The 23,947-nt window shown below is 36.3% G+C and overlaps 2 protein-coding genes across 2 annotated transcripts; both read right to left on the bottom strand.

The window, feature by feature from the left end:
• Window positions 1-91: 91 nt before the first annotated feature.
• On the bottom strand, window positions 92-2,608 carry LOC134846281 (sister chromatid cohesion protein DCC1-like). Its single transcript, XM_063863567.1, has 3 exons — window positions 2,233-2,608; window positions 1,363-2,062; window positions 92-461 (listed from the first exon to the last, which is right to left on the bottom strand). The coding sequence occupies exons 1-3, from the start codon at window positions 2,579-2,581 to the stop codon at window positions 236-238; spliced, it is 1,275 nt and encodes a 424-aa protein (XP_063719637.1). The 5' UTR covers window positions 2,582-2,608; the 3' UTR covers window positions 92-235.
• Window positions 2,609-9,354: 6,746 nt separating this feature from the next.
• LOC134846024 (protein broad-minded-like) lies at window positions 9,355-23,731 on the bottom strand. The gene is made up of 3 exons (XM_063863192.1): window positions 23,386-23,731; window positions 16,945-17,197; window positions 9,355-13,067 (listed from the first exon to the last, which is right to left on the bottom strand). The coding sequence occupies exons 1-3, from the start codon at window positions 23,587-23,589 to the stop codon at window positions 9,388-9,390; spliced, it is 4,137 nt and encodes a 1,378-aa protein (XP_063719262.1). The 5' UTR covers window positions 23,590-23,731; the 3' UTR covers window positions 9,355-9,387.
• Between the last annotated feature and the right edge of the window lie 216 nt (window positions 23,732-23,947).

Below are 23,947 nucleotides of genomic sequence, written 5' to 3'. Positions count from 1 at the left end.
AAGACTGCATCTCTTTTTAGCCACAACCTTTACCACATACCTACACTTCAGTCTCAGAATGTTTGACCAAAAAAATCAAAACGAAGCCAGATAAATTAATTAATCAAGAAAAATACACTATTAAAAACAAACAACAAATCAATTGAACAAGTAACAAATATAGTCAAAATGAACAATAGAAATAAAACTTGCCAAATATATTGCCAAATATAACTTTTTGAAGTCCAGATATCACTCAGTATCTTTTGAAATAGACTTTATGTTTTGTAACTGGGTCAGTGACACTCTTTGCATACTTGGCTAGTAACGCAGTTACCCCTTGTGTCTTGAACCCGACAGCTGGTAGCAAAAATGGAGTAAGTTGTGCCAATGACCACTTGCCATTAGGTCCCTTGGCTGTCCACAATTCGGCCAGTCGCTTTTCAGGAGGGTCATCAGTCATCTCCCATTCTGGGAAATATCTACATAGATCGAGACAAAATACGTATGCGTTTCTGTAAGCGAAAATCATATACGACAGCTGATAAAAATTTGCATAACTCATCAAGCCAAAAATACAATCCGATAAGGTCGTTTTTTGTATAGACAAAAAGCCTACATGTATGGACAATTACGGTTAGGAAATTTGATAAATGATCAGAGGAAAAAGTAATGACCGATTTGATCCGAATTGATTGCCTCAGGCGTGGATCTAGGATTTCTTCGAGGGTGGATTTCAATTTTTTTTTTCAAAAAGACTTAAATTGATTTTCCCAGCTTTCGCAATATACTATAAAATCATTTTTTTGCTGAAAAATTTTGCAAATTTTAAGAAAACAAAACAGTCCAAAAGTACTTTGTTAAGGCATTTCTCGGTGGTATTTGGTTTAAAAAAATAGATCAACCGCCCAATTCCCCCCCCCCCCCCCCCAAATCGATTAAGGGGGGAAAATATAGATTTTTGATAAGCTAACTTTGAGTATAGCCTAGATGTTCACAATTAACCGTATTAATAAAAAAATTTGCATTAAAACATTAATCTAGGTAACTAGCAGCATGCAAATTGTACGGTTGATCCAAAAAAATCAAAACTTTGCGTTTTATGGCCAGCGCTCCCCATCAAAACTAAAATATATTGGCGCCAAGTCGCCTTCGGAAAATTTTTAAGCATCGATTATCAAAAGTAGGGCCCATGCGAACAATCTCTCCCCTAGATAGACCAAGTGAACAATCTCCCCCTAAATGACAAATTCAAGTAGCAAGGCCTGCATGTACTGTGCTGAATTCTTTTTGGCTGAAAATATCACTTTTAACCAAGTGAATTTTGATTATGGGGAGAGATAAATCACTTAGTAGAAACTTAGTCTTGGAATTAGGACTCACTTAACAAATGTCACAACTTCTCGATTTTTCTGAGGTGCTTCCAACGTGATCAAACAGTCATTAACATAATCATAATTCCAGTCAACTCCATCAGGAAGGCTTTCTAAAATCACCTGCTCAAATTGTTCCAGACACATCTTGTCAAAACCTGATAAAAGATAATATGCGAATAATCTGCATACGTTTTTATCGTTTAACTTATAAAGCTCGCCCGAAACATTCTCGTCGTTATTTTTGATGAAAAGTTTTTCAAAGACAAACTCCAAGACATCACTAGGTTCTAATGTTTTGAGGCAGTCCAAGCAGTCATCTTTCGGAACCTTGCCGACGTTGTATGACTCCTCCTCAAGTCGTCTCAGAATCATCATCGCAACGTGGGAGTAATAAGCATCGTCCAGTAGCTTAAGTTCCAAGTTTGCTCTTTCAACATTCATCACATTTCGGTAAGTTAAATATTGTCTGAGTTCAGAGTCACTTGCTTGGATTAGGCAGCTTAGCTCTGAAAAGGTGTATGATTTGTACTCCTCTTCCGAATTTGTGGAGTCACTTTCATTCCTTTTCAGTTTGAGCCTCGCAGGCTTGAGCAAAGATAAAGCACGTGATAGTTTTGGTCGACCCTCTGTTATTTCGTAATATACTTGTGAGGAACATTCTACAAGAGTTGATTTTACCTCAGTGACCTTTTCAGGGGTTGAGCTGCCTGAAAAAAAAATGAAGCATTATTTCGTAAATCCTATTTAAGTAATAACGTGAAGTCGCACTAGAAATTCTGTCAATCATTATTATGTCCATTATTTGTTGAAAATAGGTCATTGCAATTTCTCGTGTAATTTTTTTTTCAAATGATTTTAGGAGAAAGACGAAACACACCTTCTTTGGGCAAAGTAATATCTGACGCGAACAGCAAAGTATTTGACGTCTCCCCACTTCGCAACGTGAACGACTTGTCCCGTGAAAAGACTCCACAACTCTCGCTGTCACTTCCTTTTATGGTGTAAAAATCAGACCCAGATAGAAGAAGTTCTATTTGCTGCTCAGTCAGCTCGAATATTTTCATATCTTTATTAATCTTCTCAACTTCTGAGGAGTCTAACTTTTTCACATTTTCAACAGGAGATACAAGTGAATGTACTATATGATGTGTGTTTTGAAGTTTCGCATTTTGTCGCTCCAAATCAACGTCGCTCGTGGTGCGGAGCTCGTCGACTGTGACTGACATCTCGATAGTCTCAGAAAACAGGAACAAAAAACTGAAAAAAGTAAGATTACCTAGTGGATCAATCAAAAAATATTTTATTATCACGCTGTCAACTTGATTTGAGCATTGAAACATCAATTCAGTGGATTCACGATCAACAAAAATTTGTATGCGTGCTCTGCAAAGATTTTTAGGTGAGATGTAACAATAGGTGGGTGGCAATTTTGAGAAATATTTAAACAGTGCATAATATAGTCATTTCATTTTCAATCAATAATTGTGAAAGCTACTAAAGTAGTTTTTTTAAAATACATTACTCTGCCATATGAAGTCATTCAAAAACTCAAATATTACAATTCTTTTTCCAAAATATTTGACTTGGAAATAACTTATAAAACTGTTCGAAGTATAGTAAAGACCGATCCAGCAATGCCATTTGAATCTGCCACCTATTGTAAAACATAACCGGTTTTTACACACAGAACATTTTGCAATAAAACATTTAATTAGCACGGTAGCTAGCTGAAAGAAAAAGATTAATATCACTATTGCTTAAACATTTTATTTTACATTTTTCATTTTGTTCGACTGTAAAAACAATTTTTGAGCGTTTATTTCAAGAAAAGTTGACTAAAAGAAAATTTCGAGAAGTACATTTGCCTGTTAAATCTAGAAAAAAAAAACGAACTTCATCAAGCGGTAGCTAGGCAGAAAAAATTGGGAAGAGGACAGTTAAGCCGAACATTTTTTAGAATAAAGCCATAAACCCAGCAGACAGTTGGAAGAGTCAATGACCGCGGGAAAGCAGAGAAAAAATAATGAATTTGAGAAAACTGGGCCGATAGATAATTTTTTATTCCACTGCGAAATCTTTTCATTTCGAAAGCAGATGCCAACACAGAGACGAAGTGGAACTTAGCAGCACTTGGGATACAATTAAAACATTGCATTACAAGATATTGAACAGAAAAAAACGATCTGTAAAATTTTCATAACTTTGTCTAGGATGAGGTTCATAAACAGTTTTGGCAAGCATTGAATACCATTTTTAAAAAAAAATCGGCACTCGACTGTAGTCAAACCCAGCACCTTTTCTTCCCAATAATGGGTGTAACCTCTGAGCTACATATACAAAAAAAAACGTTATTGCTCCAACCATTTAAAAAAGGGGGAGAGCTTTGTAATAGGGTGTTTAGCTTTCTTTTTTGTTTTCCACCAAAATCAGGTACCACAAATAAAGCTCGAAAGGTGTTGATTGATACATCATACAAAAACCCTTTAAATCGTGATTCGAACTTTTTAAAATTTCGAAAAGATTTACTGTGTCGAGAAAGACCCGTTTAAAGTTTTTGCTTTTCGGTCCAATTCCGAGCGAATGAAGCGAGCAAGCAGGCTTATTTATGCTTAACTTAAGCCGTTAACAAAAGCTTAATTGTGCCTAAAATTAGTTTTACACAAGTGAAATCAGTTTTTATATTTTAAAAGAACAATTTGGGTATCAAAAACTTCAAAATTAACCATCCATATAAATAAGAAAGGAAGGTTTGGAAGGTTTGTTACCTTTTTTTTTGGAAGGTTTGTTACCTTTTTTTAGTCATTTTTCTTCAAAAAAATATAGTCCAAATTACTGATTTACAATGACTGTCTAACATGCAATTAAAAGTATTCACCGCAACTAATCATCGTAATAGGTGGACTCATATATCATATTGAAATCTTTTCAGCCCTAATTCCAACTACTTTCAACACATCCCTGTGTCGAGAAGAGGCGGTTTGAAACTTTTTAGTTTTAGTCTAGTTTCGAGCGAGTAAAGCAAGCGAACATGTTTATTGAAGAAGAATAAACCTTAATATTTTAGTTGAACTGCAGTAAAATTTTTTGGCGAAGTTTTTTCAATCGCCATTGTCGGAATAAAAAAATTTCAAAATTTCAAAACAATTTCTGCAAAAAACAATAAAAAGTTTTCAAATAATTTTTAATTTTTTTTGTCATTTTTCGACTATAGACGTTGCCCGATTGGACTCTGACTGTCGAATATGCCTAAACTCTAGATTTTCTTCAGTTCCATTTATCACATGACTTGCAAAACACTTACTTATAAAAAAAACATGAAATTATGGTTCGAACATTCTGTGCTATCTTTTTATTTGAATTTATCTATTGATTTGAATTTATTATTAGACTTGCGATAAAAAGTGTATTGCAACCAGGTGCTAGACTTTTTCTTCCCGTAAATATCTTTGTTTCATCTCATGGTCCCCTCTGTTGGAAATACTCAAACAGACATTTTGAGCATGTTGACATTAAAATATCCGTATAATTCGAAATTTGCTTTTCATGTTGGTGGCAATTTTAACAACTCTATTTCTTGTATTGGCTTATTGGCCTCATATTGCGTCGTTTGAGAAACAAAAATTTATGTGAACGTTTGTGTTTCGAGGGTGAAGGGAATTGAAATTTTTTTTACTAGTTTCTACGTATTTTTGAACTTTTCTCTTAAGATTTCTGCTCAGGAATTTTCGGCTTCGTTACCGCTTGATAAGTTTTCTTCCGATGTTAATTTAACTTGGTAATGTCTTGGCATGCAATTTTCAAACTTAGCTTCTTATTTTGAAAGATAAACCAGCAGACAATCTAGTCGACAGAGATTTTGCTAATACTACCTATCAAGTGATTTTAGAAACACTACAAAACTTCGAAAACAGGTTCAGAAATTTCGATTTAAATCAAACGTTTTTTAATCAATTCTGTCATAACATTCAAAGTTAAATACTTTCTGATCACTGCCAGCCAACCATATTTCAGAATACTTCAATTTCGTCGGCGCTGATAATCAAAACAAGACGACAAAACATTATTCGACCAGTTTATTTAATGACTACTCCGATTCAGTCACATGATTTTCAAAACAATGTGTTGACTCTGTCTGTAAACCAACTTTCTGGTATGAGCGCATACGAGTTGTTTATGTCTCAATCGTCAAAATTAAATTTGACTGTAATTGAGGCCGCAGCAACTAATTCGTTCATTTCTTTTGTCTGTCGTTTTTCCGAAACAAAAAAGTGTAAATCAAGCTAATCAGGTCCTTAAAGATCCAAATTGAGCCGATAAACTCAAATTACTTGGTTTAATTGCGAGGATATTTTCATAGCAAGACTACTTACAAAACTAGCCAAGAAAAACTAGCTATTTTATGCCTTCAAAGCAAGATTTACACAGAGGCCAAGTTGCACTTCGCATACACAAGCAGAAATATGACCGATAACGCTACAGGAAAAAAAAACTGAATGAGTAAAACTATGAGTCTACATAATTGCTAAGTGACGCAAGCCAATTATGATGCATTAGCAGTACGTCAATTTGACAAAAAAATTAACAAGTAACATGCCTCAATTTATAGAGAGGACGCATTCTAACTAGTACACGAAAAAGTTCATTAAAAACATCCAACCCTGTCCAGGTTTGAACCCTCTTATTTTGTTGCGGGTCTCCTTCCCCACCTCTACGATAGAGACCAATGATACCTTGAAGCTAAAATGCTATTTGTAATATAATAGTCTGTGTTAATCTCCTTAGCATTGGCTGTACTTAATAGCTGGTTATTGATCTTATGCACATACTGCAATAACAGAACACTTTCAAAAAGAACACTAAAAGTTGCGACTTAGGTTGGAAAAAAGGTAAGTTCATAATAGGTCAAAAATTCACTCCTATATCTTTAATACTTGCATAGAAAACGATAAAACTTTGAAATACAAATTCGTTCATGTGCTTGTTGAAATCAAATTGCAGCTTTTTTGCACTGTGACAGTAATTCGAAAGTCATGTTTTAGATGTCAAGTTATCACAAGAAACGATCCTCAACAATTTACAGAGAGGAGAAGCGGAGCTTCGCACCACTTGCGATACCAAACAAACATAACATTGAAACCAAGCAGACAGAAAATAAAAAGAACTTTTCAGCAAGCAAAAACGGTAAAAACGAGCAATTGAAACTACGAAAAAGCCAATGTAGTAAAATTAAGCACTCAAGTCAGGGGCGAATCTATGATTATTTTTTCAAGGCCGCGGAATTCCACAAAATGTTCCAAAATTTAGTAGACTTTCAGCTTGACCAAATCGGTTTCCGAGCTCTGCCAAAATACTTAAAATAGCCCTATCTTTCAAAAACACTTGGTCTGAGACTTTTTTGAGACTTTTCGCGCCAATTTTGCATTCGTATTTAAAGAGTAAATGTGCCTCCGTTTTAAAAAATGAACTTGAATTGGACTGAAGCGTGAAAAAGTTTTTGATGATGCTTTTTCACAAAACAAACACATAAAAATTGTCACGGCCTAAATATGTGTCTTCACTACGTAAATTGACACTTAAACAAGGTAGGTCTTTCAAAAACTAAAAAAATGATAACAATGCAGATATTAATCTTTAACTAAGGTAAGCCTTGCGATTCGGTTGAGCTACAAAAACGTTAAAATGAATTTCTCATCGAGACCAACCACCACCATCACCGCATCCCTTTATTTCATTATTTTTTATTAAACTCCAACACTACTGCTGCCAATCAGCTAAAAAAAAAGGATGCAGATATACATTCTCTTCATTGGTGATTATATTGACTTGAGCAGCAGATTATTTACAAACTAAATTTTTACAATTTTTATTCCTGTGATTTTTATAAACAATTTACAATTGACACAACGTCTTTCAAAGCCAGTGTATATGATTTGGTACAGAAATGGTGTGCTGAAACATTTTGGTATTTATCTAAACAGCCAGGGCCTCCGAAAAATATATTGGTATTGCAATAATTGCAATAAATATTATTTTTAGGGCAAAATAATTTATTTTAACATAAAAATAATTGCATTATTTATTGATCCATTTCAAAATATCGTGTATTTATTGGAATTTTGCAATTATTATCGCAATAACAGTAACCCTTGATATGACGCTTGTGTTGTTGTCGTTTTCTCATGTGTCACATGTTGCAAATACAGCTGTTGCATTGCAAATACACTTGAGTTCTTGTGGCTTACAAAGATAGTTGTGCAACAACTTGTGCTGTGTTTTAAGTTACAAACAATACTATGGTACCCCGAACATCAAAAGACCCAGTTGTTGAGTTCTATTTTACAAAAATTGGGGTAGATGAGTATCAATGTAAATGTGGGTGCAAACGAAAACGCAAACCAAATTCTGGATTTACTAATCTTATGTCTCATATTGTGAAACAACACCCTAACTGGAGGGCAGAAATTCTTACAGATACCAGTCAAGGAACCTTATCTGGAGATGCTGTTATATGCGCTGGCGTTTCTAAAAAAGCTGCTAATTTGTTTGGTTGGCTTGAATGGATTATTATGGAGAACAGGGAACTGAGTTTCTCTGAGAAAAAGCTGACCAGAAAGTACACAAATCTCGAACCAGTTTCTACTGATTCAATTACCAATTACATTGAAAAGTTGACCATGGATGTTGAAAAAACCATAGCACTGAAATTACCCAGTAAATTCGGAATTATTGTGGATGGGTGGACGGATCATAGTGTTCATTATTTTGCCATATTTGCTTGCTACGAGAATGAGAAAACTGTAATGTGCCCTTTATTGGCAATTTCACCTTTACTGAACGAGGAAAACTTATCTGCGTCTAATCATTTAGACTTCGTTATTGCAACACTGGGTGTTTATGAGAAAACGATCGAAAATCTGTCATTCATGGTTGCCGACAACGCAAGCGTTAATAAAAGGTTAGCTACTTTACTGGACATACCATTAATTGGCTGTGCTAGTCATCGGTTCAATCTTGCCTGCAACCTTTATCTAGAAGCACGACAAGAAAGTATTGACCGCATTACCAGTTTAATGAAAAAATTACTCTCTGTCAAAAAAGCTGCAGTTTTGAGAAAAAAGACGAATTTACGACCTGTTTTGAGAAATGCAACAAGGTGGTCTTCCACGTACGAGATGATCAAACGTTATATTGCTTTACGACCTTTTATTGATTGGGCTGATCCCGAATTAGCTGTTTTAGCCCCTAGTGCGCAAGAAAACTTATTTTTGGAAACAGTGCTAAAAGACCTCGAAAAACTAGATTCAGTTACCAAGAAGTTGCAGAATGATCAAGTAGATATTCTAGACGTTAGAGTTTTGTTTGACGACGTTATCACGCAGTATCCTGATTTAGAGCAATATCTTTCTCCTGGTGCACAAATTGTTCATTCGTTCGGGTTTGAAAAAACCTTAGTGAAAATTTTAATGGGCGAAGAAGCAATACTCAATTCAGAAGAACTTGATTTGGTGCGATTTTTCAAAGTAGGAGGAGATTCTGACACTGTTGCTGCAGAGATCGAGAACTACGCTGATTCAGTTTTAGCTGCCAAAAAGACTAAACTGGGAAAGATGTATGGATATTCGGTTAAATGGATACCCCCTACTTCAAACATAGTTGAACGGCTTTTTAGTAAAGCGAAACTTACGTTGGGATCATTGCGAACATCTCTCTCCCCGATGCATTTGGAATCGATTTTGTTTTTATTTGTAAACAAAATGTACTGGAACGTTTATACAGTTGAGAAACTAATTTAAACTTTTCAAGACCAATTTTTTACGTAGAAAATATCAGGGATCAGCAATAATTCATTGGGCCAATTTTTGGGCCAATAATTGCAATAATTGATTATTTATTGCAACAGTTAAACAATACAATTATTTATTGCGGAAGTTTCGCAATGGAATTATTTATTGCAAGTTCAAAATATATTGCAATACAAATATCGGAGGCCCTGTAAACAGCATAAACTAAAAATAGAACAAACTAAAAATAGCTACTTAAATACAGAGTTCAGATTTTTTTGAATCAACTTTCGATATTTGCCCTTTAGTTTCTTCATGAAGTCCACATAGCAACTTGTTTTGAATCCACTGACAGGCAGATCCTTTAGGTACACTAGAAGTGTCTGCTGCTGACTATTAGTCAATATATCTCGCTCCAAGTGCTTAAGAATTGCGACACAGAAGTAGATTGCAAAATCAACACCGCAAACGACACTCAATAATACATAGTTTACAATATCCGGCCAGTTAAGAATGTTAATAAAACATTGTCGTAACCAGAACTGAGCAATTAATGCTGGAGAATACCCGCTCATTCTGAACGCCGAGTCAATGTTCGGTAATTCTTTTTCCACTATCAACTCCAAATTGTTGCCCACGATATACATCAAAGGCTCCAGCTCACATGTAGACGCCTTGGGTCCGTTATGGAACATAAAACCTCTTGCTGGCCAAATACATATTGATTCATTCACGTTTGCGTAATCTGAGAGAAATGCACAACAACGTTTCGAGTCAGCTCCGAACATCAAATGGACCACTGCAGCAAACCAATCCATTGAAGGGTATCGGCCGCTTTCTGCAAATTTACTCGCAGATACCAGTTTATGTTCTGATTCATTCTTATCGGCCTTTCTAGTTTCGGCAGCTAGGCTCGACTGAACGCGCTTCAATGTAGTTGTTAGTGAACTTTCTGATTCTTTTTGATCACAGCTCAGGATTTTCAAATTCGTGCTATACGTGGCAATCATTTTAACTGCTAAGCTCTCAGACGGCATCAAATTTTCAGTTGCCAATTGAGCAACGCTGGGTTTTTGTTTGGACATCAAAAGGTCAGGGTTCAATTTGCTTCTCGCCTCCAGTGCCTTTTCCAAAATATTTGCGAGATGAGCGCCTTTAATCTGTTGCTTATTTTGAACTGTGGCAAGCATTATATCGGTACAATTTGTTAGCCATTTTTGGTCGCGCTCCCAATTTTGGGTATTACTCAAAAACTTTGTAAGTTCATTCGAGGAAGTTTTCGCAGGGGATTTGCTGCTTTGGACAATATATAAACTTGGAACAGGGAGCTTATGGAAAATTGGGAAATTATAATCTGAGCAATCCTTCTTCACTTCTCGTGGCGGCAAAACTCGTTCTTCGGATCCTCCTATTGTCAGCATGCGAATTAACACGTGGTTCCGTTCGACAACTGGCATGTCAAGAACGTAATATGAACTTTTACCACCCGGTTTTTCTTCTTCGACTAAATTTCCTTTCTGCATATCAAGCAGCACTTCTTCCACTTTGTATTGCGTTCGGAACAACAATAAGGAGTCGAGAGACGCAAAAATTGAATTAATAAGACGCAGACCAAACACGTGCGATTGCTCCACGTTGAAAACAGAGTCCACTTTAACTGGATCGGCTATCATAACCACTCGGTTGATAAGATCCACGATGTCTTCAGGTACATCTCTTAAGCTGTACTTCTGCTTCGTAGGAAACTCAACTCTATAGAACAGCTCGTATACAGCTGTAAAAGTGCTCAGAACATTCATCAGCGAGTTGAATGACTTCATGCAGCTTTGGTCTATCGGATCTGTGGGGTAGACGTACGGGTACGCGATTTTTCTGTCATCAGGACAAGATTCAATATTACTCCAGATTTCGGAAACAAAGAGCGAAATGAACCCAGCTTCTTTCAAAGCGCGCATGCCGGCAGCGCATCCAGATATACGCGACACCAGAACTCCGTATCCAAATTTTTCACAACGGCTCACTTGCAGTTTCTTAGAGTACCGACCAAACATGTAGTGTGCACAGCTATCAACAGCTCCGCTTTGAAGCAGAAGCAACAGTCCTTTGGGAGTAGCAGCGAAATTGAGCAAATTATCTACAAGCACATTTTGCCATTTGAGCTCATCATTGTTTGAGTCCAGTCTAACGCTTAAAGATCCAGAATGTGTCAGCATTGCCTGGGTCGAACTCTTTGCAGCACCCTGGTCTCGAAACCCTGAGGGTCCTTCGGTGCCTCCAGTTGGGGTCGGAGTCCGTGTAAGATCTACATTTCTCAGAGACTCATGCCATGCTTGCGATAGAGCAGAAGCCAGATCTCCACATTGCATTAGTTGAAACTCCTCGTGATGGTTATACAACTGCCTGCACAAGAATATATAGCTCTCAATGATCGGCTCAGAGTTACCGGAATCAAAAACGCCCGATTTTATTTCACCTCTAAGCGCCCTTACAGTAAAATCACACAGAACTTCGCATGGGTTCATATCAACTGTCTTGGCTTGCGAAGCTTTTGCTGACGTTGTAGAGACCAGCGGAGATTTCACAGATACCGATTTGAAGAAACATCGGCCAGGCTCAGAAGATACCATATTGATCAGAATTTCAGCTACATATACCATAGTGGTCTTGCCTGGCAAATTCGTACAGGTAATGTTACCGTGTGCATACTCGGTCCAACTTACAACCGGTTCCATCAAGACTTCGACAATAGCTTTGCTGCATATACATTCTTTGCACGGCAGTTCTTCGTATGACAGTGTCTTGAAGAGCTTTTTGACCAAGTGGGCAGTATCCATATGTTTTTCAGATCCCGAAACTCGCTTAACATTTTTAGCTGGGACTGAAACTGGATTGGTTATAAATTTCAGCAACTTCAGAAGAAACATTTGTATTGAAATAACCTCTCCTGTACTTTTGTCTTTGATGGGAAAAAGTTCACGACCTTTTTTGAATCTCAGCAAGTGGGTCATTATATTCATAGCATGCACAAACTGAATGCATCGCACTTGTTTCGCTCTGTACGTTATTTCAGACCCTGTATTCCGTGGCGTAACTTTGCTCGCATCTCCAACATCCAAAGGATCATTGACTTTTGCTTTAGATTTGAAATCGTAATACTTGTAGCATTCCAAAGCTGTTGTCTCAACGAAATTTCGGTTTTTTGCCAATTCTTCTAAAAGGTGAACTCTACTAAAAGCGCCGTGGATCCAGGTTTTAAACCACAACGCCACCGGATCCAGAAATGCAATTAGATGCGCTGGTGTAAGAATTTCATTGATCGATTCTTTGTCCTTCGATGTCACGCCACCAATTTGCACAGACAACAAATTCAAGGTATTAGTTATAACGATCTCCATTAGGCTTTCAGATGGATATCGGATCCAATACTTCGATACTTGCAAGTGGAAGTCTTTAATGAGCCTGAATTTTGCCAATAATTGGCTCAAAAAGGGAGAATCAATTGATACTCCATCCCTGTAACTCAACATCTGCTGAGCTCTTTTCGAACTGATTTGACTTTTGACATGCTCGGCGAAAGATGCAAACACAGATTTCGTCAGCCCTACATTTGAATTACTCAGCAATTTTGAAGTATAGGCGAACGCTTTTTCAGCTAACACTGGATCACTGTCAGCCAAACAGTCAAAAATAACAGATTTAAGCGGGTTTTGAACCTCGTCCAACATATCCGATGGGTTCAGTCGACAAAGTTTTATCATCGAGGCTCTTCTGATTTCGGAAGAGTTTTTCGTTTCCAGTCCAGTGACAATCTGTTTGAACCTGTCAATTCCGATAAAGCCAAACCCACTGTGGTTGTAGCTGGAGCCACCTACACTCGAATCTTCCGAGAAAGAGTACTGCGTTCCACCTCCTCGTTTGGAGCTGACCAGACCTATAGCAAAAAATTCGTTTTCATCATTTCTTCCTGTCACCTTGGGTTAACAATCAGAAACACTTTTTTTTATTGCGAGAAACAGTATGAAGAACAAATCTGTTCAAAATAATTAGTTTGCTCACCATGTCGATATTCATTGAAATATGACATTTTTTAAATGGTTTTTCAAAAAACATTTCAGACATGGGGGTTGAAAAAGATCCCAGATCGTAAGTTGGGGCTTTGCCTAGTAGATAAACGGCCTGAAACTGAAACTTCTCAATGACTTCGTAAAAAACGTGTGAAATTGATGATTCAATAATTTTGTTTGCAAAATTAGGGAAGTATTGTATCACGATAGCAAGTAGAGTTTGCAAAAGTGAATCCAGTTACTTTCGAAAAAAATTCCGAAATTTGTTTCAAAATTTTTTCTGCACTTGGAAACACTTGTTTTTCATTTTTCCCTTAAAAACTGTTTTCCAAGTGCCCTGCCTGTGAGTCAGCGAGCAGCCTTTTGTCAGGTTGTGAGTTCGTGACCTGCTAAGACCAAGACAGGGGTACACCTTGGAGGTTTTGAACTTTGATACTTTAGTCAGTTTCTTTTTCAAATAGGTAAGATTGAAACGATTTCAAACTTGATAGTTCCTGGGGCTAATTATTTGAAACAGCCCATTTTGTTATATATATTTTCGAGATATTTTTTCTTCTTTCTTTTTTTCTCTCACTGACGAAGACAACAAAAAATATTCACATTCACTTCAAAATACAGAGACGAAGCGGAGCTTCGTACTACTGGCGTAAAAAATGACTATGATTAACAGCAAATGTGAAGAAAAAATTGAAAAGAAAAAATTCAAAAAACGTTTTTTTTTGTTACAAAAGTTATAAAAATGGCCAAACATGACAAAAAAATACCTGGAAAAACATTACCTGCACCATTAAGAACTTTACTAAGAGCTTGCAAAATGCTGAAGAAAACCAAACCTTAATTCGGGACCCACGCCGACAAAAATAGCAGACACGAAATTCTGTTTCCATGAAAAAACAGATATCGACTGGAATCAAAAATCTGCGATTTCTAGTCTCAAGCATGTATGTTTTAAATGAACCAAATGCACAGAACAATCCTCGAATTCATTCATCAAACCACTTTAAAATTAAAAAAAAGATCAAAAAAAAGAAAAAAAAATAGGGAAAACTTCTTGGAACTCAATTAGTTTAAAACCAGAAAACGCTGAAAATTCTTTTGATTTGAATAAAAAGTGCTTAACCTTTAGGGAGTTTTGGTGCTGCGGCAACTTAGCCAAAAAAAAACAAACAAGTCGCACAAAGATTTTAGGACGCGCGGACAAGTTTCCGCTGAAAAAATCTGGTCCTGGCCGGATTCAAACCATTGACCTTTGTTTTTACAAGCAAGTCCGTTAGCTCTTCGTCACATGTGCGAATTAACGTCGACAAAAGTTAAAATGAATCACGTGATTCCATGAAATTAGTTTTAACCCAAAAAAAGTGTATTCCGGTTTGATAAAGCTTGCTAATCGCAAGCGTGAAAATGAAATACGAAACAATTTTTATGAACAAACTTTCGTTTTCATTAGAACCGCTCAAGCACAATTTATCACAAAAAACGAAACTTTCAGAATTGAATTTTACAAAAATTATAACCGCTGAGAGAAGGATTCATAGGGTTTACAAGGCCTTATCAGAGTTAGGAACTTTTAAATCTCGATTCACGGACTCCTTAAATTTGCAAAACAAACGCTCATTGTAGAAAAAAGCTTATGGGCTACAAGTTTTGGTTCACAGTCTTGAGGAAATACTGGTGGAAATATGTTTGACTGAGACTTGGCTGAAAAATGACCGAGACAGTGAGGTTAATACTCTCGAGGGATATGATTTGATTGAAAAAAGCTGCAGAAAGAAAGGAAGACGGGGTTGGTGTATTTATTAGGGAAGACCAAAATTACAAAATTACAGGAAAGATAACAGATATTACCATTCGCATTAATAACAATTGGTCTAAATGCGCAGAAATTTCGCACTGTTTTAACGTTAGTTTATGTCCAGCCACATCAGCGAACGAAAAAAAAAATTGGTGATTTATCTAGATTCTCTGATGCTGACAACACAAAAAAAATACTTGCAGTATAAGGAGATTGTAATGACAACTTAGCTGGTTGTATTGGCAAGTATTGTTTTAAAAAAGAGTTCGTGTTTTTGCGGAACTCGGACTAACCTACGAGTGAAACCAACAAACCAAAACATTGTTTAGACTTTGATGATAAATTTAAAAAAAATGCAACCACGTTTAATGATAGATAGCCAAATATAGAGCAAAAAATTCATTCAATGTATCTGATCTCTATTGGGCACGAGGAAACTTTCAAAGTATAAGAAACTATCAAAAAACTAAGCACATACGTTTATAGTTTGAACAACTACTTTTTGAAAAACGATAAATAAGCTTTTGGAACAATTTTCAAAAAAAGTATTAAAAAATTGTTTTGATGAAGCCAATTTTTTAGGTTCGCTTAGATTGGCTTGAATGATTCCAGTCTATAAAAAGGGCAATACGGTAGATCCTTCAAATTTTCGACCAATAGCATTACTGCCAGTGATAGGTAAGCTCTTGGAAAGACTTATATACAACCGCATGATACCAGATGTCAAACAATTTGGATTACGAAACACTAATCAGTTCGGGCTTTGGTCATGTCGAGGCACAGTTCAGTTAATCGTTTCACTTATCAAAATATAAGGCACAATTTTCACGATGAAACGAAAACTACACAATGCAGACTCATACTGTAGATCAATTGTCCTGCTAAAAAGCAAGTCCTGCTATGGACTAACAAAACAAGCTCACATTAAACGCAGATGAAACAAAACCTGAAATTTAGGCAGACTTCACAGAAAAAACTAAATCCCTTAAACTTAAAAGATCATCCAACTGAGCGAAAGAAGTTTTTTGATGTCTTGGGAATCACTTAGATGAACAGGTGACCTTCGATGAATACGGTGATATTCTCGGTAAACCAGTCACGAAGTTTTGCCGAATTCTTTAAAAACTACGAAAATTTCGATCGACCAAGCACCTTTAACAACTTACAAAACTTTCGTGCTGCCTATATTATAGTATGGTGATTTGGCTCACGCATCCACAAAGACGACCAAAGCAGAAACTCTGGATCAAACAGGGAATTCTCAATCAGAATTATCTTAAGAGCACGTAAATACCAATCAATCCAATATCAAAATTGAAAAACAAGTTCTTTCTGGACAAGGAGTTTGATTTCTATAAGCTAGTGAAAGCCCTGTTCAAATTTTGAACAAGCTCATTACGGATAATGAAGTGAAAAAACTTTTGGAGATGCGCATTACAGCAAGAAGACTACCAACAACAGTACACAAAAATTCAAATTAGTCAATTGTTATTGGGCTAAGAAAGATGTTGAGCATTATCCTAAACTATCTAACTTACAAACATAAAAAAAAATTCCACCAAGAAAGTGAATTCATTCAATCATAATTTGCAAGACTGCTACATCCTTGATAAAGAAGTGTCATCAGAAAAACTTTCTATTAAACCAGATCCATGACTTTTCGGCATTTTTTCTAATAAAGTTAATTTTTCTCGTTTTTAGGCGGAAGTCTTTAAAAATTGAAATGTAAGTAGTCACATAATTTTATTTCAAACAAGGAGATTTTATTTCTCATCCAGTATCAAAAATTTACTAAATGAATTTCCACTCTGAGACACCTCTGGAGTAACCAGTAGGTCCAACGGTGCTCTCATGGCCAGTAAAATTGTTGGCATGGTTTGTAAAATCCTACCCCGTAAAATTGTTGGCCAAAACTGAATTGCCCAAAAACACTATTATTATCATTAACTAACCCCCCGTATATCCACCGGCCCAGTTGGACCCCCCAAACTGTCTCTCTGCCCCCTTGGCCACCTCGTGGTCCTCGTCCACGTACTCACTACACAGCCGGTCTACTGCATTCTTAGTGCTGCTCAGAATATCCCGTCTGAGTTCTGCATAGACACTCGACTGCATGATATTGGACACTATTCGTTCTTGTAGCTGGCCTTGAATATGCACGGGACGCTCGTTCAGTTTCTGACGCTCTAGCTCCTTGTCAAGTACCTGTAGTTAATTAGAAGCTAAGATCGGCGCATTCAAAAGCACGGTATAATTCATGTTTTCAATAGCAACAGCTGCCCAGAGAAATCTTTTTCACAATAGCACGCATGTACGAGTTTTGATGCCACGCCAATTTTTAGAGCCAAAAAATGCAAAAAAAAACATTTAGACTAAGGGATTTAAAAGTATTTACTTAAGATCGCTTCTTTGGGGAGAAACATTTCAGTTCAATTCTAAGTCAATGGTGTGAAAGTTGTCACCTAATATAAACTTTGAAAAATGATCTTCAATTGCTTTTAATTTTTTTAACACCAAACCGATACCAAAAACTAGTCAACAGACGGTTCGAAAAATGCTAGGGAGCTAAAGAGTATAGAAAAAAAACCGTTTTTTTTGTCATCCAAATTTGTCATCTTTCAGAGAAAACTAGCATGTAACGCACCTCCGGTGCTTTCAATTCTTAATTACTCATAAAACACCGCATATATTGGAGAAAAGAACTGCAACCTATTAGTGTACACTGAGAGCACCCAATTACAGGGTTGTTAATTTCAAATTTTGTAAAGGTTTTATGTATTCAAATTTTGTGAAGTTTTTATATCTAAGTTCTTTCAGAAAAAAATCACATCTCGGAAACTAAAAGCATTTGAGTGTTGCAGTTCGCAACCCCTGAGAAAACGATGGCAGGCCCCAACTAAACGGTAAAAAATTCCAAATTTTGTGAATTACTTTTAAATTGGAGAGCTCAAAACTTTCTGAAAAATCACAAAAATCGACGTATCTTCTTAACTAAAAAGATTTGGGCAAGCATATTTGACAGCATCCCATTTAGTGAAGAAAACACTGAATTCGAAATGAAAAATCGAAATAAATTTTAACCATTGCGATATACGATATAGATAAAACGTGCAAAAATTCTTTCGTTGAACATCCCAAAATAATACGTTGAAAAAGCTTAAAGATGGCGAGATAGTGAAGCCGGCATTTAAATATATAATAGATAAACTATTGAATTGGAAATCTTTTTTTCCAATTTCTAAGATATTTTATGATCATCAACTTTTGTTGAAACGAACGCAACTGGAGACAGTTCGACCGATAGATCTATTTTTCTTTCACTGGAATAAAAATAAATATTCGGAATTTAAACAAACCCCAAGCTATATGTTTCTCCACAAACAAATTAACTGTCGAAAAACTAAACTTGCTTAACATTTGATATATGAAAAACAGTGTTGGCTCGAAAAAACTCAAGCGTCAAATAATCAAAAAAAATTGAGCGTGACCAAATTCTTAGAAAAAAATTCCTTGTAAAAAAGAAACTAACAAAGAGACCAAGCAGAGCTTCGCATCACTTGCAAAACAACGAAAGCGTAGCATAACAAGCTACTAGAAAACACATTCAGATAGATATAACTAGGTCACAATTGAAATTTTTTCGAAATTCGAAAAATTCAATCTCAGAAAATCAGACGAAAAATACAACCACTAGCATTGAATCAGCTTTGTATTTTCCGAGAAAAAAGTGATATAAAATCAACAATTTTTTTGGGAAACACAGAAAGTTCAATCTCAAAAAAATCAGACAAGAAACACAAAAACCAGCCAAAAGCAAGTTTTGTTTTTTTCCGAGCGTTTACTAAGCCAGCAACACGTGGTTTGTCGAAAATTGATCCGAAAATAAAAAAAACGCCTAAGGAATTTGTTTTGATAAAAATTTTTTGAGCAATCACATTGTTTGAGTTTGTAATTTTATAATATAACCGACCTTATTTTTTCAAAACAAGATAAACATTTTTTATTCTTAAACAGATACAAAATAAGCTCACTAAACCGACAAAACATGAGCCAAAACTATATAGAACGAATAAAATTTTGATATATGTAAAAAAAATTGAAAACATACCAGTCAGGGATTGTAAAACTCAAAAATTACAGAAGTTAATCAGCGACACATGATATCACAATTAAACCTGCTGACAGCGCAACTAAACCAAAATGGTGGTGTGGCAATTGAGCCGGAAACTTATCGCCCAATTATTCAATTTTTCCCGGAATTTTTCCTTTATTTTGCTGCTTCAATTTTTCGCAAGTAAAATGTGATGTCTGAGGCAGTTTCAACAATAAACGAAAGAACTTAGACCGAAAATTAGGATGGATCTTTTTCTGAGCATATTTCAATTATTGAATATCAGAGAAAAATTGTATCTCATTAAAGCTCTTTCATTTTCAACACCACAAACATAAGCTTCAAGCTATCAAAAAGAACATAGTTTATGCGTTTATTGTCCGTTTACCCATTGTGGCGGGGATGGACATTCGGAAAGCGCATAAGCAATGAGGGTATTGGTAGCGTATTGGTCAGATGAGGGCATTCTGAACAGCATTCAAGCTACTAACAGGATAATAACACTTTTTCTATGCCATTCGATCAAGGCAGTCTGTAAAGTATTCACTCTTTTTTAACACAATCGATCCAGCGTTTTTAGGCCTTATTGCTGGTCTTTTCCCTGGGACTGAAACATGGTCTTTTGATTTTAGAGCATGTTCATTTTCTCTTCGGTGAACATGGCCAGACCATCGTAGCCGCGACCGCAAATGTAGCTTGTCCAGATCCACAAGACCTGTGTTTTTAATTACTGCTTTGTTGGTAACTCTGTCTTTATAAGTGACTCCTTTAGTCCTACGCAGAGCTTTTATAACCCTACGCGGAGTTTTCTTTATTGAGCTGGATATTGCCTCGGTCTGAACCCAGGTTTCAGAGCAGTACATCAAACCTGGCCGGTGACAAGCTTCGTAACTATGACACCTTTTAACCAAGTCAAGGTCCTTATTCAGTAGCAGAGGCGCAATTTGCGCCATTTCGTGCAGAAAGCTGCTATTCTGACCGAGTATGCACGTATTGCGTCACTTTCAACGGAACTCATATCAACCAGATAGCAAAACTCTTTGACAGTACTCAGGGTTTCAAATTGATTATCCCTTCGAGTATCATTCTAAATTGAAAGATAATTGGAAGGCTTATTGCATATTGGCCAAACATTATTAGTATTAGGTTTAAGTTTTTCCTGATGTTACTGCACTTTTATGCACCCATTGACTACAAGAATTGTAGCGTATTGAATTTGTGCCGACTGCCTTCAAACAACAAGCACATGACAATTTTTCCGTTTTTCGAGGAATACACTTTTGCCCTGATTTCACATGCTTTGTCTTATCCACGTTGATTTTCAAACCGCGTTTTTGCAACGCCTTGGACCAAGTATTCAACTTCTCAATATCCACGTTGATTTTTAAACCGCGTTTTTGCAAAGCCTTTTTCCAAGTATTTAACTTCTCAATAGACTTGGATTCCGTTTCAGCGGATAGCACAAGGTCATCTCAATATTGCATATAACATTAAACCATGGAATGGCAGCTTCTCGTAGCCTCCTCCATTATTACTATAAATAACAATGGGCTAAGTGCCGATCCTTGACGCACGCTTACTTTTTTTCGAAAAAAACCACAGCATCCATGGTGACAGCGCACTCTAGTTTTCGACTCAGTTGCCTCGGAGCCCATGGGATCGGTTCCCGTCGAACACGGTCGCAGGGTTTTCGAGATCATTAAATATGTGATGGAGGGTTTTCTTTTCACTCCGCAAAGTTTCTTCATGTGTCTGATAAGAAAAACGGCATTGGTAGTTGATCTACCACCCTTAAAGCCAAATTGCATGTCATCTAAGACGTTTTTCTACTACTTATTCGAAAACTCCAAATGCATGTTCCGGTAATCGGATGCCTCTGTAGGCTCCACATTCTAACGGATTGCCTTTTCCTTGGTCAAAACTTTATCATGTCCAAAGTTAGCCCTGTTTTCTTATTTTTCATCTCTCTCAGTGCAAGTGCCACTTACTGGATGGTTTATTCCTCCAATGGGCCAGCCACTCGTGGGATATCTTCCGTTTCAATTTGTTTCATTTAAAAGATTTGAGAAGTAGCTTTGCAACTGCGAGATATCCAGCTATTCTTACTATGATATGTACCGATAGGCGTTACGATGATACGAATGCCATGTCTGAGGCGGTTTCAACGATAAACGAAAAAACTTGAGCCGAAACAAAGAATTGATTTTTTTTTCAGATTACGAATTTCGAAGTAAAAGCATATGACTGATAGTTTTTTGATAAAATTAACTCCATTTGAGAAAACTAGAAAACTGGATAATTATGAAAAACAATTATTCCGCTAGGAAATCTGGAAATTTAAAAGGTACTCCATTTTCAAAATTAGAAGTCGATCACGTTGAGTAATTTAAAAACTTAATAAAACCATCACGGCCATTAAAGAACCTTCATATCGTTCACGACTCCAAAAACCCTTAAATACAAAAATTTCTATTGAGAAATACACTTTCAGAAACACCATCACCTTTGCAGAAAATCTGAGTTAACACATTCAGAAACACCATCGGCTTAAACAAATCTTCAGAACCATCTATCGAGCGGTAACTGAGCCGACAAAAACTGGATATACTACCTTTGATCCGAACACGAACTTTTTTGTGAAAAAAACTTGATAGCTCTGAAATTCTAAATTTAAATGCTGGATAGCTAATTTTGTTATTCCGCGAAATCAAAAAAATAAGTCCTACGAAACTAAAAAAGAATCCCATATGTCGCGCCATTTACAATTTCATTATTGAAGAGTAAAAATTGACTTCCCTTTGGCAAAATAAATTAATTCAACCACAAAATAACACAGTTAAAAACAGAGAGGCGAAGCCCAGCTTCGCACCAGTTACGATTCAGAAAATTGAAAAGAAGAAAAATTTTGAGAAATGTGTCTCACTAATTATTGGAGTCATCAGCAAAAAAAAAGAATTTTAAAAACAATCAAGATCTGCAGATCAACTCCTACTAAAAACTTACACCGGACTACACTGAATTGCTAAGACAAGCGATGCAAGCTTTTGTAAATTGCGCAAGGTGAAAAAAATCCAAACATCAAATGTTCTGATCCGTTTTTCAAGAAAGAGAAAAATTCATAAATACTGAAGAATTTTAACTATTTTTAAAAGAGCGCTCAAAAATCAAAAAACACAATTCAACTGAAAAAACGAAACTTAACTAGAAAAAAGTTAATTTTCCCACAAACCCTCAAATAAAGCAACTAAATTTTGATTGGTTTAACGAAGTGCCCAAAAAAACTGAAAAAACAAGCGCTAAAATTTTATTGATACACTGTAGGAAAACATCTTACTTATGCAAAACCATAAAAACAACACAATTATTTGGGGGAAAATAGCGCAAATCAACAAGATGTCATTTCAAAACGAAAAAAAAATTCCAAGAAATTTTCTGGAATTAATTCTTTTGTTTCGATAATTTTTTTTTGAAATTAATTGCATATAATTGCTTTATCCCAGTCCTATCAAAGCAAATGGCTACTTTCTGAAACAATTTAAGCTAGATCGAAATGAAAAAAAGTCAGACAGCTGTTGACGAAAATTTCGTTATACGAAAACTATCCAAAAAACTCACGAACAAAAGATAATTTTTGTTCAGGTTTAGATTTTAAGTTTCTTGTAAGGATTCAATTATTCTCAAATAAAATCAGCGAAATAATAGAAAAAAAAATTGGGAAAATAAGGCGAAAAAATTAAGGCCGACCCGACCGACTTCAATCACCGGCTGTTGTGGTAGAGGTGCATTAAAGCGATGCATCAGAATATAACCAGGTCAGTAAATCGACATATGAAACAGTTATGCGTAACAATTACGTCATCAGTTGCGTGATTATGAGTACTAACTGAGCTTAAAACAAACGCATCAATGAATCAAATTGAAGGACTTTTCACATTAATTGCTTGCAATATTTCAATTCCTTAGCTGTATATCTTGGTTTAAAACAATGTTGCGCAAAATCTTTAGCAAGCTTAGGGGGGTACAAACGTTGTTTACTTTGGGTTTACTTAACACCTATTTCACAATTTTCCGTTTAATGATCAGATCACATCATTTTCAGTTTACTGATCTGGTGTGCCCGTTTTGAGCTGCTGATGTATTGGTTTTGCTGGCCCAACACAATTTAAAATTACAAAAGTTGTTCATGACATTGAAAAATACGTATTCGGTTCACTGGACAAAACCACAAGACTTCAGTAAGTGTTTTCACTTCGTTTTTTGACACTTGCACCTATATACTCACAATAGATAATCCGGATTCAATGCGGTTGGTGAGAAGCGTGACCAAGTCTAGCTTGTGGAAGTTCTCATCAGTCTCCTCTGCATTCCTCAGTAACTCCTCCGCCTGCTCCACCGAAGTGGAGTCCTTGAGCACTGGCACGAAGTGGTTCACCACCGACCGGATAGCGTCGGCTAACTGGTCTTCGTCTATGGGACTGGACGCCATATCACAAGATTGAAAGGAACCAACCACCACACTAGTTCTTTCAATTTGCCCACGCTATTTTAACACTCCACGATATTTACAGAAATCTACGCTGTTGTATCCGCACTATTTCAAAACTAAATCAATCTCATTTCGATCTGAAAAATAACACATTTCTCAAATCATGTTTTAACTATTGAAAATATCAGCTGTAGAGCTAACGATGATGAGCTTAGAGCAGCCGTGGAAGAGTGGGTTAGACACACGTCTCTCAACTCGAATCCCACTTCGGTCACTGTTAGAGGGGTCCCAGTGTCATCCACCTCCTCAAGGAGGGACCGGCTGCGGCGAAATGAATGACATCACCCTACCCCACGGT

The sequence above is a fragment of the Symsagittifera roscoffensis genome, chromosome 5, assembly GCF_963678635.1.
Source record: "Symsagittifera roscoffensis chromosome 5, txSymRosc1.1, whole genome shotgun sequence".
Classification (NCBI taxonomy): Eukaryota; Metazoa; Xenacoelomorpha; order Acoela; family Convolutidae; genus Symsagittifera; species Symsagittifera roscoffensis.
The sequence above is the reverse complement of the archived record's forward strand: the minus strand, read 5'-3'. Positions and strand labels throughout refer to the sequence as shown.

Coding starts and splice junctions, on each gene's coding strand:
- LOC134846281 (XM_063863567.1), bottom strand. CDS start 2,581: ATGTCAGTCACAGTCGACGAGCTCCGCACCACGAGCGACGTTGATTTG. Junction 2,063..2,232: donor TATTACTTTGCCCAAAGAAG/GTGTGTTTCGTC, acceptor TTTTTTTTTCAG/GCAGCTCAACCCCTGAAAAG. Junction 462..1,362: donor GAAGTTGTGACATTTGTTAA/GTGAGTCCTAAT, acceptor CGATCTATGTAG/ATATTTCCCAGAATGGGAGA.
- LOC134846024 (XM_063863192.1), bottom strand. CDS start 23,589: ATGGCGTCCAGTCCCATAGACGAAGACCAGTTAGCCGACGCTATCCGG. Junction 17,198..23,385: donor TTGAATCCGGATTATCTATT/GTGAGTATATAG, acceptor AATTAACTACAG/GTACTTGACAAGGAGCTAGA. Junction 13,068..16,944: donor GGCCGGTGGATATACGGGGG/GTTAGTTAATGA, acceptor TTTTTGCTATAG/GTCTGGTCAGCTCCAAACGA.